This window comes from Paramormyrops kingsleyae, chromosome 2 (assembly GCF_048594095.1).
Source record: "Paramormyrops kingsleyae isolate MSU_618 chromosome 2, PKINGS_0.4, whole genome shotgun sequence".
In the NCBI taxonomy this organism is placed as follows: domain Eukaryota; kingdom Metazoa; phylum Chordata; class Actinopteri; order Osteoglossiformes; family Mormyridae; genus Paramormyrops; species Paramormyrops kingsleyae.
In genome coordinates, this window is record NC_132798.1 from 21,619,580 (window position 1) to 21,643,230 (window position 23,651).

Below are 23,651 nucleotides of genomic sequence, written 5' to 3' on the forward strand. Positions count from 1 at the left end.
TACGTTGGGGAAAGTCTGTAAGTCTGTACAGATAATAAATACCAGTCGTATGTGAAAGAAATCATGTAATAGTACTGTCATATTGTCATATTATCATAATTGTCAATTATTGTCATAATTACAGCATGTTTGTGTCTGTCTGTACGTTCACACACAAGCTTGTAAACTGCCAACATGATACAGATGCCAATCAATCCAATTTTCTTGTTATTACAAATAAGAAGGAACCAAGCCAATTTTTCAAGATAGACTTTTTACAGCTGTGAGCAGCATCAGGGCAAGAGCTACACGATGCATTTCAAACATAGCAAGAAACTAATGGGGCAATGCAGTCAAAAGACAAAGTACAACACTGATGGCATTCAGCGACCACGAAAGACCAGCCAGGGGAGATAGAGAGGTGTGGGGTTGGGGGGGGGGGACCTCTCAGGCGGTGGAGAGTCCCCAGGTGGTGCTGGTTTGCTGACTGAAGAGGGATGCAGGTCTTGAGGAGCATCTTGAGGGAGATGGGTGCCTGTCCGTTAATGTAAGCCAGCACCAAGGACTTGAACTTGATGTGAGTTCCTCTAGCGAGCCAGTGAAGAGAGACCAGAAGGGATGTAACATGAGACCGCTATAGCTAAGTGTACCCCGACCCCTTCAGAGAATCCTGCAGCTCCTGCCAGCTGCACTGCGGCCCGTTTGAAACCAAATACGTGAAACACCTGAAGCCTGTCCACTGACGCTCTCTCCTTGTCTATCTCCCACTCCCAGCTGACCCCAACACTCTGTTCCGCTCCAATTCACTGGCCTCCAAAGCCATGGAGCAGTTCATGAAGGTGTGTATCCCGTTATTCCGCTCCCCATTTGCATGGGGCTTCCCATGTCTCACACTCACACCTGCTCTGCCCCACAGGCCGTTGGCATGCTGTACCTACACAAGGTGCTAAAACCTGTCCTCAACCGGATCTTTGAGGAGAAGAAGTACGTTGAACTGGACCCATGCAAAATCGAACTGAATCGAACCAGGTAGATGTTTTACTCGCACTCAGCCAATCAGGGGAGAGGAAGTGTGGGAGGCGGGGTTATGGGGCAGCTTTTGAAGTGGAGCTTTTCAACCTGTTCCTCCTCTGATGATGACAGGGTTTGGTTTGTGGCAGGAACAATCAAAATACAGCACAGAAACCTGAGTGTACCAAAAGTGAAACTCCACCCAATAATGCTTTTTTTTTTAATCCGTCTATCTGCATGAAAATTCCGTACACATGGCTCAGTATGTGTGTGTCCTGATCTATGAATCAGGCAGTATGCAGCCTCTGATTACATGTGTGTTTGTGTCCTCCTGACGTGAAGGTCTCTTCCCACCCACACACTGTATGCTGCAAATGCTACACTGCGTATATAAATATGATGGTTGCCCATGACAACTTCTTGTCGCATAGAAACAGTGACAATGTCAACAGAGGGTGATAAGTTTACTTTTCTGAGTTGTTTTTTGTTGCTATCAATTTTGTTTATATGTTTTTCTTAAGCTTTGGGACAGCTATCTTTGATAAGATGGACAGATTGCTGCAACCACTGCGACAAGCGTTAACAAACCCCTGACTGACTCTGCTTTACCCACAGCCACAGACAATAGCAAGCCTCTGAGTGACTCTACCATGCCCACAGGTGTTAGAGAACCTCTGAGCAACTCTGCTGTGCCCTCAGGTGCTGGCGAGCCTCTGAGTGACTCTGCCATGCCCTCAAGTGCAAGTGAGCCTCTGAGTGACTCTGCCATAGGGAGCCTCTGAGTGACTCTGCCATAGGGAGCCTCTGAGTGACTCTAACGTGCCCTCAGGTGCTTGCGAGCCTCTAAGTGACTCTAACATGCCTTCAGGTGCTAGGGAACCTCTGAATGACTCTGCCATAGCGAGCCTGTGAGTGAATCTCCTGTGCCCTCAGGTGCTAGCAAGCCTCTGAGTGACTCTGCCGTGCTCACAGGTGTCAGCGAGGCTCTGAGGGACTCTACTATGCCCTAAGGCATTAGCAAGGCTCTGAGCAATTCCACCATGCTCTAAGTTGATAGCGAACTTCAGAGTGACTCTTCCATGCCCTCAGGCATTAGTGAGACTCTAAGTGACTCTGTGCCATGCCCTCAGGCATTAGTGAACCTCTGAGTGACTCTGCCATACCTGTAGGCGTTACTAAGGCTCTGAGTGATGGAGAGAAAGTGAGTGTAGGAGAATAGTTGCTTAGCAACCAGCCCAGACCCTCTTTAGATAGTAACACACTTAAGTCATGGTATACTGCTAAGCAACTACGTGTAGCTGCTGTGTGACGATGACAGGTACCTGCATTTCAAAGCGAGCAGCCTGAGAATATTCAGGGAGCAGTAAACCAGGCTACAGAACTGCAAAGAGCTCATCTACACACACAGCTCCTCATTCAGACTGACGTTCCCTCCTTTACTTGCTCCCCCATCATCTGAATTCAAATTCAATAAACTGGGTCCTTTCAGCCTTTTAAAATAAACACCCCCCCAGGCGGATCTCCTTCAAGGGTGTGGTCTCCGAGGCAGAGGTGCTTGAGAGCAGCGTGGAAGTCCTGCAGGGCTACCTGTTGGCCATCATGGATGCCATCATCGGCTCTCTGGCACAGTGCCCCATCGTGATGCGTGTCGTCTTCAAGCAGCTGCACAAGCGTGTGGAGGAACAATTCCCAGGGCCTGAACACGAGGTAGTGAGCGGTGCGGCCATAAACATGCAGGAAGAGCACAAGGAGGTCCTCGCACGGGCACAAAGACACACACTGTCACACAGGAACATGCATCATGCATGAGATGCCATCTTAACATCCCTCAGCAGCACACGCCACCAGATGGCAAGATAGGAACAACTCACCGCTGAAACTGCATCTCCTTTATGGACAGGGATGAACGTGGCCTGTGTGATTTTGTGGCCTGTATGTCCTCTGCATGGATTTGTTCTGTCTGGTTCAGGCTTATCCTGTCTGTCCCCCAGGATGTGAAGTATCTGGCCATTGGCGGTTTCCTCTTCCTGCGCTTCGTGGCTCCTGCCATCCTGACGCCGAAGTTGTTCCACCTGCGAGAGCGACATGCGGATGCACGCACTGGTCGCACGCTGCTGCTGCTGGCCAAGGTGCACACCCTCACACTCGCACGCACGCTTGCACCACCCTCATACACCTTCACCCTCCCATGTGCCCTAACAGTGCCCTGGCACGCACCCTCACACGTGACCTCACACACATTCTTGCACCATACTTGCACGTGCCCTCACACTGCTCTGTGTGCCCTCATGCGTGCCTTCACACTTACCCTCATTCTTGTCCTCACATCATGCTCACACCAAGTATGCACTGCCCTCAAACACACTCTCACACGTGTCCTCACACCACCCTCACAAGCAGCCTCATACCTGGTTGCACTGCCCACACATGTGTTCTCATACCACCCTCACAAGCAGCCTCATACCTGGTTGCACTGCCCACACACGTGCTCTCTCATGTACCCTCACATGCGCCCTCATACACACCCTCGCACCACCCTTGTATCATCCTCACATGTTCCCTCGTTCGTGTTCTCACGTGTGCCCTCGCACACACCTGCCGCACACTGGCACACATCACCGGCCTCCCCCACAGCAGCTGTCCTGCTGCTACACCTGGGCTCTCTCCTGCCCCCCAGGCCTGCCCACTAACCGGACTGACCCCCCCAGGTGTGGTTGGCTGTTTGTCGGAGGGTGAAGTGGAGCTTTGCTCCCATCCACACCTCTCGACACAGAGCCAGGTTTGCCAGGGACAAAGGAAGCCGTCGGCATGATCTGTGGAAAGCAGCAACTTCAAAGTGGGGTTTGGGAGGCCCACAGTGGCCCAGCAGCTCTTTTGGGGGGGGGGGGGGCATGTGGTCAGTGTAGCATTACATCAGATGTGCGACTTTAACAGGAAGCAGGACAGATGTAGGGTTTGTGTGTGTGTGTGTGGATTAGATTTATATTATATTGTGGGGACCAAATGTCCCCCACAGTGTGATGATACCCTGTTATTTTAATGGTGTGGGGACCATTTTTCAGGTTCCTATGAAAATATATGAATGAAATCAAAAAACTAAAAATGCCAGAAGTCTTGGATTTTGTTTGGTTACTTAAGGGCAACGTTAGGGGTTACGGTGGCCATGTTGAGTTTTCCCCATAGAAATGAATGGAGAATCCCCACAAAAATATAACTACAAATCTGTGTGTGTGTGAGGGAGTAATAAATAAATCTCCCTCATCTTCCATTTCATTCCCTCTCTCTTTCCCTGATACCTCCTGCCACTTTTTCTCCCTCTCTCAATCTCCCCCTTACATTCTGTCTTTCTCTTTCCATGATACCTCCCTCCACCCTTTCTCCATCTCTCTCCTTTTCATCCCCCCCTCTTTCCCTGATATATCCTTCCACCCTTTTTCCCTCTCTCTCCCTTTCATTCCCCCTCACTCTCTCTCCCTGAGACCTCCCTCCATCCTTTCTCCCTCTCTATCATTCCCTCTCTCTCTTTCCCTGATACATCCCTCCACTTTTTCTCCCTCTCCCTCTCTCTCCCTTTCATTCCCCCCCTCTCTCTCTTTCCCTGATACTCCCCTCCGCCCTTTCTCCATCTTTCTCCCTTTCATTCCCCCCTCTCTCCCTGATACCTCCTTCCACCCTTTCTCCCTCTCTCTCCCTTTCATTCCCCTTCACTCTCTCTCCCTGATACCTGCCTCCACTGTTTCTCCCTCTCTCTCCCTTTCATTCCCCCTTCTCTCCTTCTTTCCCTCCTTCTCCCTCCCTTTCTTACTCCCCCTGTCTCTCCCTCTCTCTCCACTGCAACCTGTTCCTCCCATTCCCTCCTTCTCCCTCATGTTCTCCCCCCTCTTCTTTGACTGCACCCCACCCGACAGGCTGTGCAGAGTGTTGGTAACCTGGGTCTCCAGCTCGGCCAGGGGAAGGAGCAGTGGATGGCCCCACTGCACCCTGTCATCCTGAGCAGTGTCGGCTCCTTCAGAGACTTCCTGGACAAGCTCATCGATGTTGATTGTGAGACCGGTGAGGCTTCACTCTCCTCTGTGTGGCCGGGTGAACGATGACAGCTGTGTAAGGGAGGGACCTCGAGTACCTGGCTATCTGCGTGCGCTCACTCCTCCAGGCAAGTCCCCTGCGCTCAGGTGTCAGCGTGCGAGGCGACAGACAGGGGGTGCCTCATGAAATATGCATGGGCTGAACAGGTGGTGATGCTGTACTATGGGATTACCCTGTCAGGATACAATGTCCCTGCCCCTAGATGTACTCACACGCACTGCAGTGTTGGTACAGAACAGCTCCGTGACAGGGGGCGCCCCTAGATGTACTCACACCCACTGCAGTGTTGGTACAGAACAGCTACCTGAAATGGGGCGCCCCTATATGTACTCACATCCACTGCAGTGTTGGTACAGAACAGCTACGTGAAATGGGGTGCCTCTACATGTGTTCTGGCCCTCTGCTGTAACAGTATGGAACAGCTATGTGATGTTGGGCACCCCTAGAAGTATTTGTGCCCTCTACTGTACCAGCAAGGAACAGCTGTGTGATCTAGGGTGCCAGGATCTGAGAAGACACTGACTTTCCAGCCAGTTTCACGTGGATGGAGGGCACCGCACTGTAGGGGGAGGGGACTGGTTTCGATGACCCTGATAGGTTAGCATGGTGTGACCGAAGAAAAACATTGTAACTGATATAGGGACAAGAACACCAACATTTCAAAAAAGGTAAAGAATATTAATAGGGCTGACAAAACATGATTGTTTCGTGATGCTAATCCAGGGTGTGGCATGAGCTAGGAGAGGCACCGCAAATATATACGTTTATTTATATGCATAAATAGTTAAATTAAACATGTCACCTCTATGCCTCTAGTTCGTCTGTGTACTATAAAGTATAAAATAAAAGGTTGTCATTTATTTTAATTAGTATTAATTAATCATTCATTTACTGTATTGTTGGGGAGCTTTGACCTGTAAAGTAAGCTAACTACTTAAAAAATTCATCATCAATACTTTTCACACTGTATTATTGAGAGGGAAAAAATCCTTTTGAAAGGTTCTCCAGGGGTGAGGTGTCATGTCCTTTGAATGCCACTGAGTGTCTATTTCCCTTAAAGATAAATGCTTTTCGTCTGCTATAAGGAAACACAGTGGGGCTGTTTTAGCTCAGGCTTACTGGATCAGGGGCAAAGCGAGACACCCCCTACTGAAATGCCCTGTGACCCCTGTACTGACCCCTGCATTGCCCTGGCCGATGATGAAAGGGTGAGGTTTTACTATGGCTTGTTCTGACTCCTTTAGGTCTCTGCCCTACCGCCTCTATCTCTTCCATGGTGCCACACTTCTGTTCGTTTTTTCAGTGCTGCAGCCCCACCTTGTGTTCAGTTAAAATAATTGCGCCCTTGAGCCTTTATAAGGGACAACTGCTGAATGTTCAGTCCTCACAGAAAGCCTAGGGACAATTACTTAATTCTGTAAAAATGTAGCAAGTTTGTTGGTTTCACAACAAAAGTCCTTTGGCAAGCAATGTTTAACATATGTGCACATATCTTCCACACAAACATTTTCTTTTTTTATATGTCATAATGTTTTTGACTGATTCATTCAGTTGCCATTTTGCAATTAATTGCAGTTGTAGTCATTGGCTCCCAAAGAGATACTAAACACAAATGCTTGGTATTTTATGTTATTGCAAAGGTGTTACTAGTTAAAAAGCACCCAATGGGACTGCTTGTCAATTAACTTTTTAACTCAGAACTATAATTTGGGTTTCAATTTATTACTACTTAAAATCAATGTTTTACTACACCTACTGGGTGTTTCTAGTGTGATTTTTTGGTAAACAAATGAATAAAGTAATGAATGGGGGTGGTGGTGGGCATTAAAAAAAAAAAAAAAAAAAAAAAAGAATAAAGTAATGATTTTTCTTATTAAACCAAAAAATGCAATATTTTTATTAAATTAAGCAAGCTTCCCAAGAATTTCCGTGAGCATTGTATCTGCAGTTAAGCCCTCTGGCTTTCTTAGAGAGTTAAAGGGAGTGATGTTAGGTTAGAAACCAAGGCTTTGAAGTGTGTATTGAGTATGAAAGGGTGTGTCTGCTGCAGCCTCGCTTCGATGCTTGAATCATTCTGAAAAATTTAGGTGATTGATGATGAGCTGTGAAACCCAGTAGGACATCCTAAGTTTCGAATTGTAGAAGTGAAACTCTGCGTGTGAGTAATATTGGTTGGTTTGAGGATTTTGAGTGTTGTGTTGAAGAGGTCACTATTGCAAGCTGAGATTTTTGAGGAGTACGTTATACGTATATATTAGCCTAGTAATGGCAAACTCGAAACAGTGCATCGAAATGTTTGAAAACCTTTGCGATAATTCTGTACCTAAATGTTATCCCAAAATCCTTAACAAAATGACAAAGTCAGGTGACCTCTCTGAACAGGGCCTCATAAACTCATACCGTTTCATTTGTTTTCCTCCATTTGGTCCCAGCTCAAGCACAGTTGAACACTTCACTGTCTTTTTTTTTTTTTTAAATAACTTATAATTTTTAAATATAAAAATGATGACAGCAATAGAATTATACAAAAACTTTAACGTAACTGTATGCAGTTGCACATTTCTCCAAGACAGTGCCCATTTTGCCACTACTTGTTTCTGTGAAACAATGGTTTGAATGCTTTGAAAGATTACAACTGTTTCCAAATCGATATTTTCAATTGTCTCTGTCTCTCAGAAGCCCTATTTCTATCATTATTATATTCACCAGTAGGTATCATTACTGTACGCTGTTAAATGAGGCTTAAAGTAAGGAACCTTTCAGTGAAACATTTGGCCGGAAAGCCCCAGTGCTTCACGAAGCCTCATTTCACCATCACCATTTAAAAACTGTGAAAACATGTGGTAAGCTGCCCTCATTTTACATGTTACTGTGACAGCTGAGAGGCAAAGTTCCTCTGTAGTGAGCAGGCTCACTACCCTCATTTTACACATTACTGTGAGAGCTGAGAGGCAAAGTTCCTCTGTAGTGAGCAGGCTCACTGCCCTCATTTTACACATTACTATGACAGCTGAGAGGCAATGTTCCTCTGTAGTGAGCAGGCTCACTGCCCTCATTTTACACATTACTGTGACAGCTGAGAGGCAAAGTTCCTCCGTAGTGAGCAGGCTCAGTGCCCTCATTTTACACATTACTGTGACAGCTGAGAGGCAAAGTTTCTCCGTAGTGAGCAGGCTCACTGCCCTCATTTTACACATTACTGTGACAGCTGAGAGGCAAAGTTCCTCCGTAGTGAGCAGGCTCAGTGCCCTCATTTTACACATTACTGTGACAGCTGAGAGGCAAAGTTCCTCCGTAGTGAGCAGGCTCAGTGCCCTCATTGTACATGTTACTGTGACAGCTGAGAGGCAAAGTTCCTCCGTAGTGAGCAGGCTCACTGCCCTCATTGTACATGTTACTGTGACAGCTGAGAGGCAAAGTTCCTCCGTAGTGAGCAGGCTCAGTGCCCTCATTGTACATGTTACTGTGACAGCTGAGAGGCAAAGTTCCTTTGTAGTGAGCAGGCTCAGTGCCCTCATTTTACACATTACTGTGACAGCTGAGAGGCAAAGTTCCTCTGTAGTGAGCAGGCTCAGTGCCCTCATTTTACATGTTACTGTGACAGCTGAGAGGCAAAGTTCCTCTGTAGTGAGCAGGCTCACTGCCCTCATTTTACATGTTACTGTGACAGCTGAGAGGCAAAGCTCCTCCGTAGTGAGCAGGCTCAGTGCCCTCAACTCCCAACCAGACAAGCTAAAGATATGAAAATGAGCAGAACGGTAATTGATTCACTGGAATACTCCACATCCTGCAGAAAAGTGCTGTATTTCCCAGAATATGTCTAGGAGGTGTTTCCATTACACCCGTAAGATAAACCCAAACAACCGAGCTTGTAAATGGCAGTGTATTCATTGGGATTGACGTCGCAAAGCATCAGACACCTTGTCCCTTGCACCTCAGTTTCTGACAGGCTGCAGCGGGCTCCATTTCTGCCCTCGGTGACACTGAAGGAGGGATATCTGCACAAGCGCAAGACAGAGGGACCACAGCTGCTGACGCGGTTTGCCTTCAAGAAGCGCTACTTCTGGCTGAACAGCGAGAGCCTGTCCTATGCCAAGAGCCCCGACTGGCAGGTGGGCCCCGGGGTGAGGAGAGTGAGCGGGATAGATAGAATGCATAGAGAGGTGAAAGACAGAAATGGGGTGAGGAGAGCGAGAGAGGGAATGTGCAGAGAGGTGAAAGATAGAAATGGGGTGAGGAGAGCGAGAGAGGGAATGTGCAGAGAGGAGAAAGATAGAAATGGGGTGAGGAGAGCGAGAGAGGGAATGTGCAGAGAGGTGAAAGATAGAAATGGGGTGAGTAGAGCGAGAGAGGGAATGTGCAGAGAGGTGAAAGATAGAAATGGGGTGAGTAGAGCGAGAGACGGAATGTGCAGAGAGGTGAAAGATAGAAATGGGGTGAGTAGAGAGAGGGAGAATGTGAAGAGAGGTGAATGAGGTGAGGAGTGTTAGTGCTGTTCCTAATATTCCGCGTTCTTCTTGGTGGGAGAATAAAGTAATTGACGCGAGACTTCTTTAAACTTTCCAAATTCTTTGGTAAGTAAACATACCACAGTACAAAAAAAACTTAAACGTTCTTTCAATATCAAGGTAATATGTTTGTAGTCATGGTCAAAGACTGTTGTGCCCTCAGTTACATACAGCACTACAGTGATTTACGGCACTTAACACGTGACGTCAGACAGGTGTTCATATCCGGCAAACAAAATTAAACTGAAATTCAACATTACAAATAAACAGTCATTCCTTTAATCATTTCTACAATATCATACATCACAAAAGAAACAACATCATATTCTCTTATCTATACTATGGCTCTAACAAGGAGGGGGGGGGAATGTGCAGAGAGGTGAAAGATAGAAATGGGGTGAGGAGAGAGAGAGGGGGAACGTGAAGAGAGGTAAAAGATAAAAATGGGGTGAGATGAACTAGGGGTAATGAGAAGAGAGGTTGAAGATAGAAATGGGGTGAGGAGAGCGAGGAGGAATGTGCAGAGAGGTGAAAGATATAAATGGAGTGAGGAGAGTGAGGAGGAATGTGCAGAGAGGTGAAAGATATAAATGGAGTGAGGAGAGTGAGGAGGAATGTGCAGAGAGGTGCCTGGTGGATGTTCATCCCATCACGAATCCCTTTGTAGACGATACCTGACTCTCCCCCAAGGTCTCTGAGCCTGAGAAGCTCATTTACACATTAAAGTAGCCTCCTGCTCTGCTATTCATCTTTCACTTTGTCCATGTTCCTCTGGTTGCTGTCATTTTTTTGATCTCCCCGTTCTGGCTGTTCACTCTTTCAGCCTAACCCTAAGCCTAACCCTAACCCTACCTCCTTCTGACATGTCAGACTGTGCAGGGACAGTTTGTAAGGTTTCCTTCACTAACCCAACAAACCCACCCCAGGTGAGGTCCTCCATCCCCATGGAGCATGTTTGCGCTGTGGAGCGTGTCGACGAGAATGCCTTCCAGTTGCAGCATATCATGCAGGTGCTGATGCGGGATGGAGACGGGCAGACAAGCACCATGTACCTCCAATGCAAGGTGTGTGACATGCCTCCTGAAGTTCTGAAGCATGCCAGGAGTACAACATGCCTCCCAATGCTGGGGTGCATGCCGGGAGTATGACAAGCCTCCCAACGCTGGGGTGCATGCTGGGAGTATGACACGCCTCCCAAAGCTTGGAGTATGACATGCCTCCCAATGCTGAGGTGCATGCTGGGAGTATGACACGCCCCCAACGCTGGGGTGCATGCTGGGAGTACGACACGCCTCCCAAAGCTGGGAGTATGACACGCCCCCAACGCTAGGGTGCATGCTGGGAGTACGACACGCCTCCCAAAGCTGGGAGTATGACACGCCCCCAACGCTAGGGTGCATGCTGGGAGTACGACACGCCTCCCAAAGCTGGGAGTATGACACGCCTCCCAATGCTGGGATGTATGCTGGGAGTATGACATGTGTCCCAAAGTTGCAATGTGTGCATTTCCCACAATTCCATTCTCCTCTACTACTGGACACATCAGCGAAGTTGGGCGAGTACACACCATACATCCAGCTGTGGAAGGTCTGGATGAGGGGTGACGGTGGTGTGACTCTTGGGGTACCTGAGGCACATATGCCTTTGTGAAACTCCTTGCCCTGCCCCCTGCAGAATGTGAACGAGCTGAACCAATGGCTGTCGGCGATCCGCAAGGCCAGCATAGAGACCTCCGGCAAGCTTCCCTCATACCACCCAGGGACACATAGAGGGGGGAGGTGGACGTGCTGTCTGCAGAGCGACCGAGGAGGTGAGGAGCGCACACACACATACGCACCCACTGAAACACATGTTTGTATTCATATCTTTGTGGGGACTGTCCAGTCATTTCTATGGGAAAAACCCTAATCCCAACTATGACAACCTTAACTACTACCCAGCCCTAACCTTAGCTATAAGTAACTAAACAAAATACAAGACTTTTGATATTTTTAGTTTTTTTATCGCAGCCATAGATTTTTATAAAATTGAGTTTCTCCTTATGGGGACAAAAAAATGGTCCCCACAACATCAAAATAACTTGTGCAGGTCCCCCCTGACTCTTCTTCCGTGACCTTGGGGGGGGGGGGGGCTATTGTTAGCCATCAGGCTGGTTCTCCAGCGAGGCCTCACCTCCGCTGCCTCGGCCAGACACATCTGGCAGACGTGCTCCTGCTCCAAGCTGGCCAGCTGCTGCCTCCTGCTAGTGGGATCGCTGTTGGGGCAGACCAAGGGATTGGAAGAGCAAATGATGAGGAGACTTGGTTGCAGGAAAGAACCAGGCTCTTTTAATCAGTACTTAACAGGAATAACACAAGCATCAAACTACCACTGTGACACACACAAATTGGAAATGCAGGGAGGTCAGACACCGAAAGGAAAAACTCACACATGGTGGGTAATTTATACAGTGCGACAGACAGGGGAGGATCGGACAAGACACAGGCAAACACATACACAACAATAGGAAATACAACAAGGGGCTATTTAGAATAACACAAGGGGCTATTTACAAATACTCTTGGGGCATGCTGGGACAGCATTACAATATTAATTACTTTTTGCTAATATATTGTGTGTATTGAGTAGGGCTGTCCCACACATCTTACTCAACTCAATAAAACTATATTTAATGCTTTTGCGATATTTAAGAGTTCAATATTAAGTGCACATCCAAAGAGAACTTATCTAATATGGAAGTGTCAATAAGTTGGTGGTATTGCAGTTAATAATAATAATACATTTTATTTCAGGGCGCCTTTCAAGAACCCAAGGTCACCTTACAGACATAAGAAATAAAAACAATAAATTACAATAAGATAAAAGAGGAAAAACTATAGACAAGATTGACTGCAAGTAAATACTGTATTTAAAGCAAGTAGACCATTTTGAACAGATGTGTTTTGAGCTGTGACTTAAATGAGGAAAGGGAATCAGTGTTCCTTAGGACTGGGGGAAGTGAGTTCCAGAGCCGAGGGGCGGAGCGACTGAAAGCTCTGTGCCCCATGGTAGTAAGACGGGCAGAGGGAAAAATGAGATGAATGGCAGACGATGACCTGAGAGAACGGGAAGGAGTGGCAATATGTAGCAGTCAGGGAAACAGGTGTAGGTTGATGCTGCAGGTCAGATGACGTTTGTAAGTCTATAGTAAACTGTAGACTTTTTATAACACGTAGGCTATTAGAACATTTTGAAAGGAACCTTCGTTATATTTGCAAATCTTGCTATTTTGTTTTCCTATGACTTGACCAAAAATGTTTTAGCGCAACAATAATGGTTCGATCCCAGCAGGCTATTGTTGTCTTTACGATGTGACAATTGCATGCGCGTGAAATGCCATGTAGATACTAACATCGCACATCGTACAAGCTTGTGAGGGCGGCACAGTGGCACAGCGGGTGTCGCTGTCGCTGCACTTCGTGTGTTTGCGTGTTCACCCTGTGTGGGCGAGCGTGGCTTTTTGGCGGAGTCTCCGGGTTCATTCTACTGTCTCGAAACATACAACTTAAATGAATTGAATCCCCTTAAAGTGACCGTGTGTGTGACTCTGCAATTGTTGATTGGTTCCTGCCTTTAGTTTAAACCGTTCTTTTTAAACCGTTCTTTTTAAACCTTTTGTGAATTAAATTCGGCTAAAACACCGCGGTACTTAGAATGCGCGTGCACGCGAAAATGGGAGGGGCGGAGGGGGGTTCCGCACGACACCGGCAAAGACGCACTTGCCCGTATAGATCGATGCATAAACACCAGCCTCTCCTGGTATGCCGACATTCTCCTGCTTCTCCCAGCTCACGGCTGCAGCCGAACACATTCTGCCGTGACTCTGGGAGACTGGAGCGACCCTCTAGACCCCGACGCAGAGGCACAGACCATCTACAAGCACCTTCTTCATGGAAGGGACGCACTCAGGTATCCTGTTCTTAAAAGCGAAAGTGTGAAATTCTTTATATGACCACTAGAGGTGAGCATCAATGCACACGTGAAGCTTGCATGCCGTCATTCATGACCGTTAATTTCGGCGAAAGCATTTAACTCGGGCTGTCACATTAAAGTAATGATATGAAACTTTGAATTTAAGGGTGTGGCTGTGGCTATGATCAAAGGAATTTATTTGGATGGATAGTTGTAGCTCTATATTGAAAAGTCTAAATGTTGCTTGAGTTGGGTGCTCTTTCGTAGTGATGGTCAAAATTCTTGAGCCATTTGCTCTCTGATCAAAAAAAGGGTTCAAAGCAGGCCCAAGAGCACGCCCCAAAGCAGGCCCCAGAGCATGCCCCAAAGCAGGCCCAAAGCAGGCCCCAGAGCACGCATCAAAACAGGCCCCAAAGCACGCCCCAGAGCACACCCCAAAGCACGCCCCAAAGCACGCCCCAAAGCAGGCCCCAGAGCATGCCCCAAAGCAGGCCCCAGAGCATGCATCAAAACAGGCCCCAGAGCATGCCCCAAAGCACGCCCCAGAACACGCCCCAAAGCAGGCCCCAGAGCATGCCCCAAAGCATGCCCCAGAACACACCCCAAAGCAGGCCCCAAAGCACACCCCAGAACATGCCCCAAAGCAGGCCCCAGAGCATGCCCCAAAGCACGCCCCAAAGCAGGCCCCAGTTCAGGCTCCAGAGCACGCCCCAAAGTGAACCAGGAGCACCATGTAGTCAGCTCAAAAAATTCAGCAAATGGTTCATGAAGCATCGTTTTGGCCATCAATACTCTTTGGTATCAAGGGAAAAGATTCCAAAAAGCAAAAGAGAAGAACTCTGCAAATCAAGATACTTCCTAAGCTAAAAGGTCTTTGCGTTATTAATTATAACGACATGTCCGAACTGGACAGTTAAATTAATTGCCTGACTAAACCATAAAGATGTCATCAATACATTTCTTCTTGGAGTATTGGGGGAAAAGAGTACATTTTTAATCAATCAAATAAGCCCTTCTGGGAAAAGCTCCCGGTTTGGGGCATTATATTGATGACATCCTTATGATTTGGTTGGGCAATGAATGAATTACTAGGATTCTATAGCTACGCCATCACTATCAGCTCAAATATGAAGTTATCAATCGACTATACCAAAATACATACATTTTCTGGATTTGGCCATGGGTATAGATTGTCTTGCCTGTTGTGTCCTTGTGGGAGCTTTTATGTGGGTAGGACTAAAAGGAGATTAAAAGAGCGTTCTGCTAAATATAAATATGCGATTCGTATCAGTAATGAAGACTGCTCCATGACTAAGCACTATAAAGAGGTGATCAATAGCAATCCATTATCCTTAAAGATTCAGGGCATTGAAATTGTAAAACAATCTGTATGGTGGTGAATGATTGAAGTTGCTGCTTCAGCATGAAACTTTCTGTATCTGGAAATTGGAAGCTATGGAGTTCCCAGGTCATAATGAGGAAATAGATGAGTGACCATTTCTGTGACATTTTTTCTCTGTGCGGTTTTCTGAGTGGTTTGTACCTGAGAGATGTCTCTTCACATGCAGTAACAGGTGGCTTCAATGCTTGTCTACCTGATAGATTTTTGGGGGGGGGTGGGGGTGTGGTTTAGTATTGTTGGTGCAGCTGTTGTTTGATTATAGGCATCTGTACTTTTGCCTGACCAATCAAGTGAGCATATATACCAGGGGTAGCCAATATTATCAGCAAAGGACCAGTGTGTATGCAGGTTTTTGGGGTAACCTTTTGATCAGCTGTGCAATGCCCAGTGTGAGTCTTCAGCCCATCAGTCCTCATATTAGTAATCTAATTAGGGAGCTGCAGCGAAAACCCACATTCACAGTGACTCTTTGCGGATAAGACTGGCCTCTCCTGGCATACGTGCCTCTTACTCAGCTCATTTGTATTATGCCTTGAAGACAGCACAACCCGCTTAGAGTGGCTTTTTTAACCTTTCAGTTAGGATACGTCATTAAAGACATTTTTATTTAAGGATGGCCTTGGTTTGGAGAGTTTTTCTCTTTTGTTTAAAAGGAATTAATTTATTGTAGTTTTCTGCCTGTGTCTTTCCCGTTTGAGTGGCTTTCTCAGCGTGTAGAGACACAGACAGTTTTCCCAGCATGCTTTGCTCATCTGCGAGCTGCTCTGAATGGGCCGCTGTGCACTGTGATGACAGGGAGCGGTACCTGGAGCTGCCGGATGATGACGCCGGGAGGAAGCCCCAGACCTCCAGCCAGTCCTCAGGTGATGCTGCTGGCTCCTGTCCCATGGCCTGGACTCTTCACGCTCTTCCCCAGCCTTCAGCTCAAGACTGAGCCTTATGACTTTGCTAATCTTCAAGAGCGGCATTGATGAGGCAAGGTGTCTTGATGGCTGGGAAGGTTGTGAAAAGCTGATGTTCTTCTCCCGCTGTCTCTCCATCCTCTTCTCACACCCCCCTACCCACAGACGACACAGCGTGTGCTACGCTGCTGGCCCGGCGTGGACAAGCTGTGGCCTCCAGGCTGCTGGCCGTGGTACTGGACCTGGAAGGTGCCCACCTGACCTTCCAGCAGCGGGAAGCTGAGGAGGCCATCAACCACATCATGACCCCCTAGGCTTGGGGGCTGTGGGGGGCTGGGAGGGCTGGGGACCCTGGGTATTAACAGTTCATGGGCTGTCTTACGTCCTGCTGGTTTTTTGTTCATGAGTGGGCCCTGTCCTGCTGATTGGCTGATTATGGCTGGGGCTTCATTTCCCACTCTGGATGTTGCACGCACCATATTTGTCTGTTGTGTCAGAGAAGCATGTCTGCAGATTACGGGCTCTTCATGGAACCTCCTTGTCATTGGACCTACAGGAGTCACGGGCATTGGCGCCCTGCCAAGTGTGTGAGTTTTTTTACTTCTACTCCTTGAATTGGACCTTTGCGAGGTGGTGCCAATCACCATAGTGACTTCTCAATTGCCCTGTGGTTTCTGTGAGAGGGTAGTGGTGTGGCTCTGTTTATTTAAGGTGGTCCTGTGGTCATCCCACAGTCTGCACTGTCCATATGCTGTATATCCTCCTCTTGTTGGAGCATGTGCCCTTTCCTCAAAGAGTGCCATTTTGCCTGGCCCCGCCCCCTCCTTGCAAAATATGGGTGGAGCCAAACATGGGAGTTAGTGTGGGCAATGACATATATTTAGTCTACCTGCAATCACAATACTGGAAGTGCAATGATTTGACCACCATACTAGAGAAGTTGAAGCAATTCCTGCAGTGAAATGTAGTCCTGAATCACTCCAGAGACTTAAATTTAGGCTTAAATAAAATAGATAAAACACATTTCAGAGACTAAACTAAATCTAAAATTAAATCTAAGAACTAAATAGCAAATAAGTGATATGAACACTCAAGTAATTAGGATTTAAAGTGGCATTGTGCTTGTCCAGTGTGGGTTCTAGTGAGTGAGGCATGTCTTGGTTGAGGAGCCAGATGACCTGAGGAAAAAAGCTCCTTCTGAGTCTCTCTGTTCTAGTCATGAGGCTGCGGAACCATTTGCCTGAGTTCAGCAGACGGAACAGACACTTGATGAGATGGGAAGGGTTTTTAATGAGTTTGATGGCTTTGGTCCTGCAGAGCCTGGTGTAGATGTCCTGTAGGGAGGGAAGATAAGATCTGCAGCTGCACTCTGCTGCTTTGATCACTCACCGCAGGGCTTTGCAGTCTTGGATGGAGTAGTTACCAAACCACGCTGTGATGCTCATGGTCAGGATGCTTTCAATAGCACCTCTGTAGAAGGTCTTTAGGATCGTAGAAAAAAACTTAAACCTCCTTAATTGCCTCAAATGATAAAGTTGTTGCCTTGCCTTAGTAATTTGTCCATGTACACTATATTGCCAAAAGTATTGGGGCACCTGCCTTCACACACACACATGAACTTTAATGACATCCCATTCTTAATAAATATGCTTTAGTATAGAGTTGACCCACCCTTTGCAGCTTTGTGATTTTATGCGGCCTATCACTTCGTGGCTGAGTTGCTGTTGTTCCCAATTGCTTCCACTTTGTTATAATACCACTAACAGTTGACCGTGGAATATTTAGTAGTGAGGAAATTTCACGAATGGACTTGTTGCACAGGTGGCATCCAATCACGTTACCACGACTGAATTCACTGAGCTCCTGAGAGCGAACCATTCTTTCGCAAATGTTTGTAGAAGCAGTCTGCATGCCTAGGTGGTTGATTTTATACACCTGTGGCTATGGAAGAGATTGCAACACCTTAGTTCAATGATTTGGAGGGGTGTCCCAATACTTTTGGCAATATAGTATATGTGCATGGACCAGGTGAGATCTTCTGTGAGCTGAACCCCAAGGTACTTGAAGTGTCTCACCCTCTCCACTGGAGCCCCACTGACGTAGCAGGGGGGGGTAGCTGTGCTGCTGTTTCCTGCTGTAGTCCACCAGACTCCCCCATCTACACTTTGCAGTCTTTGGAATAGCACTGGGTGGTATATTGGTACATCCAGCTTACTGGTTCTAATTTCCCGTACAGTATGAATTTTTAATATACCGCCATGCCATAGCAGAGCTACACTGTAGCGCTTATTTGGCAGGAAATTATATAATATTCTTCGTACTAGAAGCGCTATGGATCACTGAGCAGAGGATACTGAGAGAGAAGCCCTTTTAACTGTCTGTACCCTTCTTACCAATAGTTTTAACTTTGTAGCACAACAATTGATTACCCACAGCTTACTTTCTTTAACAAAGAAATGATGAAAACTGCTACAAAAAAGTCAAATATGTGAACATGCAACTCCTAAAATGAATGTAAATACCTCAACAGCAATGGTCCAGACACATTTATACATATTTGCATTTATATCGATGTGGGCTCTTGTTTCAGTTATTTTTTAAACTTCATCATAACTGATCTAACACGCTAAAATGTTTTCCATGGCTGATATTTATGTGAACAGTCTTATGTAACATCTATTGTTCTAATGTCTTATAATTTCTAAATCATATTCCAGATTTAAACTAATAATTATAACTGTAGGGGTTCTCATTTGTATGATATTTGCAAGAAAATCGTGTTACTTATATTGTTTACACACAAACAATGGATGAACTGACTTCACAGAGATGGGAGCAAATACATCAAAAAGTCTTTAAATTACAAATACTTGCCCATCAATTGTAGCAAAATAAAATTCAAAGTTATTTAATTAAAATACAAGTAATTTGTAATTTGAAAATACAAAAATACATAGTAAAATAGTAATGGTACATGATGCGTGTACCGTTACAGCCCTAGTAATATGTAACATCTACAAAGTAACCCAACTTTACAACTTTAAATAGAATGTAATATTCATAATGTAATGAGAGATCGACAGGCTGCACCTGCAGCAGCAGATTGGGGTTGGGGGAGTGGAATATCCCGGTTCCGTCTCCTGGAACCGCAATACGAGATCATGAACATGTGTATTGTGGTTTCAGCCTCAGACCCACCGTTAATTTATACCCGGTATTTCCCACAGAATTAGTGCTGGTTGGCTGGCAGGGGTGCGGGTGTATGCACGGGCACACCCAAGGAGGCACACCAATGCTTTCTTAAGTGAATAATCATAATGCGTGAATTTCCCACTTTGTTCCCACTTTGTCTTACTGTTGGGTGCCAAACATGTGCAAACTGAAAGAAGAAACTGGTTTTTAGATATACGGTCAAAAAAGAAAAAATCTGAACCAGCGGCTGTGATGCATATAATATTCGATGTCAAGTTCCCCAGTTGGTTCTCCTTTTTACACAGGCTCAGTGGTTATAAAAACCTACGTTTTGCAGATAGAAATTAATTTTTGTCCATGGGAACAAACGTAGCTAGTCTGATTTATCTCTCACTCATCCTTGAGAATAGGGACAAAATCTTTAAGCTAGCTTTGCAAATTAGTGGCTAGTGGATTAGCGGATTAGCCTGCCCACCACTGGTGATCATATAGACCCTTCCAGACTTGATCTCCCTGTGGCAGTGGTCTGACCAAGCAGACCCTTCCAGGTTCGACCTTGGTTTGGCAGGCGCGTAACCACAAAGACCCTTCCGGGCTCGACCTCGGTTTGGCAGGTGCATGACCACAAAGACCCTTCCGAGCTCGACCTCGGTTTGGCAGGCGCATGACCACAAAGACCCTTCCGGGCTCGACCTCGGTTTGGCAGGCACATGACCACAAAGACTCTTCCGGGCTCGACCTCGGTTTGGCAGGCGCGTGACCACACAGACCCTTCTGGGCTCGACCTCGGTTTGGCAGGCACATGACCACAAAGACCCTTCCGGGCTCGACCTCGGTTTGGCAGGTGCATGACCACAAAGACCCTTCTGGGATCGACCTCGGTTTGGCAGGTGCATGACCACACAGACCCTTCCGGGCTCGACCTCGGTTTGGCAGGTGCATGACCACACAGACCCTTCCGGGCTCGACCTCGGTTTGGCAGGCGCATGACCACACAGATCTGTCAGGGCTCGACTTCGGTTTGGCAGGTGCATGACCACAAAGACCCTTCCGGGATCGACCTCGGTTTGGCAGGTGCGTGACCACAAAGACCTTTCAGGGCTCAACTTCAGTTTGGCAGGTGCATGACCACACAGACTCAGTTGAGTGTCACAAGCTCAGTCTTTGCTGCTGATGTCACATGTTCAAAGCCTTGCCTTCTTTGAGCAAATTTATAATGAATGTTTACAAATGTGGCTAAATTCTAAGAGCTCAGATGACCAGACAGTCCCTTACACAATCTGGAATGAGGAGTCGTGTTGGGGCAAGGTTTGATGTGTTGTGGGGCACCCTCACAGCACTGACGTGCCGTGTTGTGCCTCTTCCCAGACGATGGTAGCCCCCTGTGTCCGGCGCTGCCCCTCAGTGTGGCAGCACACTCTTCATGCTCTACTTCCTGTCTTGCTCCCTCTGCTGGGCTTCATGGAGAATGGTGGGCTTCTCCAGTTCTCCCAGAAACTGCAAACATGCTGACATGTGTTTTGTGTGAGCAGCTTTAGCCATAGCATATGTAGCCAAGACCTGGTTTTTATAGAATTTATATAGATTTGGTTTTTATAAAATTCATTTACATGAGTGATATAATATTTTAAGTGAGATTATTTTTTGAATAAATGTTTACCCAAAGTAATATTTTATACATATACACATAGCATAATATTCTAAGATTATTTTACTGTAATATCATATTATGAGATGTTTACAGGTGAGCTCAGGTGTGGCCCCTAATGTGGGGTGTGGCCCCTGTAATAGAACTGCAAAGGCATTAAACCAAAAACATGCATGTTTTACTGAGCCCAAGAAACAGTGGAATATATGCCCCCCTCCTCCCCCAAGCTCTGCCAAACTGCAGCATAAAGAGAGGTGCCTCATAGTGCCTCCCATCTGACCCCAGCCCAAACACTTGCCTGGTTGATTAAAAGTAAGGTACTGCTGCATTTTGGAGTTTGGGGCTGGAGCCTGGTTGTAGTTGCATTTCAGAGCTGTGAAACGTATCGGAAATACTGATTTATTTATACATTGTGTCGTCATGAATGACAATGACTGAATTCTGACGCAATGACTGACTAATTTCTCAATTTATAGGTTTGCACCTGTGTGAAATACACATTTTTTTTTGCAAACTCCAGCCGGGCTCACCCCTGCTTCTCATTGATGAAGGGCTTCTTCCTTGCTTTATGGGTCTTTAGTCCTGCTTCTTGGCACCTGTTATGAATTGTCCTAGCAGTGCACTGCACACCACTTAATGTTTCCCATTCTTTTTGAGGGTCAGTTGAGGTCATCCTCAGATTTATGAGGCACTGCCAGATAAGTTGACTGTCATTAGAAAGTTGCTTCTGCCCTCTACCTGGTTGATTTTTGGTTATGGCCAGTGTTGCCTGATTCACCTTGTTCTTGTGTACTGCTGTCTTAGAAACTGTGAGCCTGGAAGCAGCCTGCCTCAGAGCGTAGGGTAATGCCAGCAGAACCAGGATTAAACCAGGGTTTTAAAATGCCTTTTTTTTTTAAAGAATGGTCTGTCAATATATCCCAGAGCTCTGTGTGTGTGTGTGTGTGCGTGTGTGGGTGGATTAGGTTTACACGGTCATGTAAAAAAATTGACACCCTGTTAAATATTTAGTTTTTTATTAAGAAATATCAACATATCAGTACTAAATTTTCTTTCAGATTATATCTCTACATAAGGAAACAAATTCACTTATTTACGAAAAGAAATTAAGATGCTAATTTCCACTTAGGAAAAAGTTAGGGCTCACTCACATTCATCACTATTTGAAACTACTAGAATTAGATTCAGGTGCACTATATCAGGGGAAAATGACTGGAACATTGTTACAGAGCTTTTTGGTGGAGCCTCATTTAAACCACAGGCATTTAGTTTGGTTTGCTCTTGATTGTTGAAGTGAGTGGTATCACCATGGTGAGATCGAAAGAGTTCCCTGATGCCTTCAGAAGCTTGTAGATGCATATGAGTCTGGGAGGGATATAAAAAGATCTCAACAGAGTTTGGAATCAGTCATTCCACTGTCCGGAAAATAATTTACAAATGAGAACATTTAAAACAACTGCCAACATGAACAGGTCAGGCCATCCTAGCAAGGTCAGCTCAAGAGCAGACCGCAAGATGCTGAAAGAAATCTCCAAAGACACTAAAATGTCATCACGGGTCATACAGGAAGTCCTTGCCACAGTTGATTTCAAGGTACATGCATCTACCATCAGAAAGAGACTGCACAAGTTTGATTTACATGGGAGTTGTGCAAGGAGGAAACCCTTGCTGTCAAATAAACATCTGGGCAACACTGAAGACAGAGACTACCTAGACAAAGTCTGGGACTTCTGGAACAACATGCTTTGGACAGATGAATCTGAAATTGAATTATTTGGGCGAAGTAAGAGGGGACATGTTTGGTGTAGACGAAGGACAGCTTTTGAGCAAAATAACCTTATATGAACTGTTAAGCATGGGGGTGCAAATGTCATGGTTTGGGGCTGCTTTGCTGCAGCAGAACCTGGCCAGCTCACCATCATAGAAGCCACTATGAATTATTCATCATATCACAGGGTGCTTGAGGACAATGTGAGATCATCTGTCCAGAAGTTGAAGCTGAAGTGTGGGTAGACCATGCAAGTGACAATGACCCAAAACATTCCAGTAAATCTACCAAGAAATGGAAAGTTCTGGAATGGTCAAGTCAAAGCCCGGATCTGAATCCTATTGAGATGCTGTGGGGTGATTTGAAGCAGAACTGCATGCAAGACCCTTCAAACATCACACCGCTTAAGAAATTCTGCATTGGAGAGTGGGGAAAACTTTCTTCCAGTTGATGTCAGAGATTGATAGATGGTTATAGGAAACATCTTATTGAGTTTATTTCAGCCAAAGGGGGAAATACTAGGTATTTTCCTCAGTAGGAATTGGCATCTGAGTTAATTTCCTTTGTTAAATAAGTGAATTTGTTTCTTTTTTTGCATACCTGATGCAATTACATCACCTTTATCTATAGATATAATTTAAAAGAAGATTTAATATTGATATTTCTTAAAGAATTAAATATTATATATATATTTTTTTTTTTACATGATCTGTATTACATTGTGGGGACCGAATGTACCTCACAATGTATCAGATCCCTGTTGTTTTGACTTTGTGGGGACCATGTTTTAGGTCCCCACAAAGATCTGTGAATGCAGTCAAAAAAAACAAAAATCTCGTATTTTGTTTGGCTACTTATGGTTAAGGTTAGAGGTGGACAAGGGTTAAGGCTGTCATGTTGGGATTAGAGTTTTTCCCATAGAAATGAATGGAGACTCCGCACAAAGATATAAACCTTTATAAACCTGTGTGTGTGCTCAGTCTCTGCTGCCATTCCCTGGATGGGGCTTGTCCTTGGTGCCAATGCAACGCCCTCTAGGGGATGTAGGGGCATTCTTTGCCATAATGTGTTTCACATATTGCTGCAATGTGCTGAATGTGCTGCCTTTGTTTATTGGACACGTGATTTTGTATAATTGAATTGTTGATGTATCTTTGATGTTTTAAGGAATACACCCACATTGCAAAATAAATATTTTTCCTTG

At 45.9% G+C, this 23,651-nt stretch overlaps 1 protein-coding gene across 3 annotated transcripts in view; it reads left to right on the forward strand.

Annotated features, from left to right (window-relative positions):
• LOC111839324 (rasGAP-activating-like protein 1) overlaps positions 1 to 23,651 on the forward strand; it is a 51,317-nt gene extending 27,666 nt beyond the window's left edge. For 2 of the 3 annotated variants that reach the window (XM_072708007.1, XM_072708009.1), the window contains 11 exons: positions 754 to 818; positions 896 to 1,008; positions 2,505 to 2,697; positions 2,982 to 3,119; positions 4,899 to 5,043; positions 9,016 to 9,188; positions 10,511 to 10,648; positions 11,259 to 11,394; positions 13,412 to 13,532; positions 15,733 to 15,800; positions 16,005 to 23,651. In XM_072708007.1, the coding sequence (XP_072564108.1) occupies positions 754 to 818; positions 896 to 1,008; positions 2,505 to 2,697; positions 2,982 to 3,119; positions 4,899 to 5,043; positions 9,016 to 9,188; positions 10,511 to 10,648; positions 11,259 to 11,394; positions 13,412 to 13,532; positions 15,733 to 15,800; positions 16,005 to 16,153 (1,439 nt within the window). In that variant the 3' untranslated portion in view covers positions 16,154 to 23,651. The remainder of the gene's footprint in view (positions 1 to 753; positions 819 to 895; positions 1,009 to 2,504; positions 2,698 to 2,981; positions 3,120 to 4,898; positions 5,044 to 9,015; positions 9,189 to 10,510; positions 10,649 to 11,258; positions 11,395 to 13,411; positions 13,533 to 15,732; positions 15,801 to 16,004) is intronic. The other variant, XM_072708008.1, reaches the window with a different exon arrangement.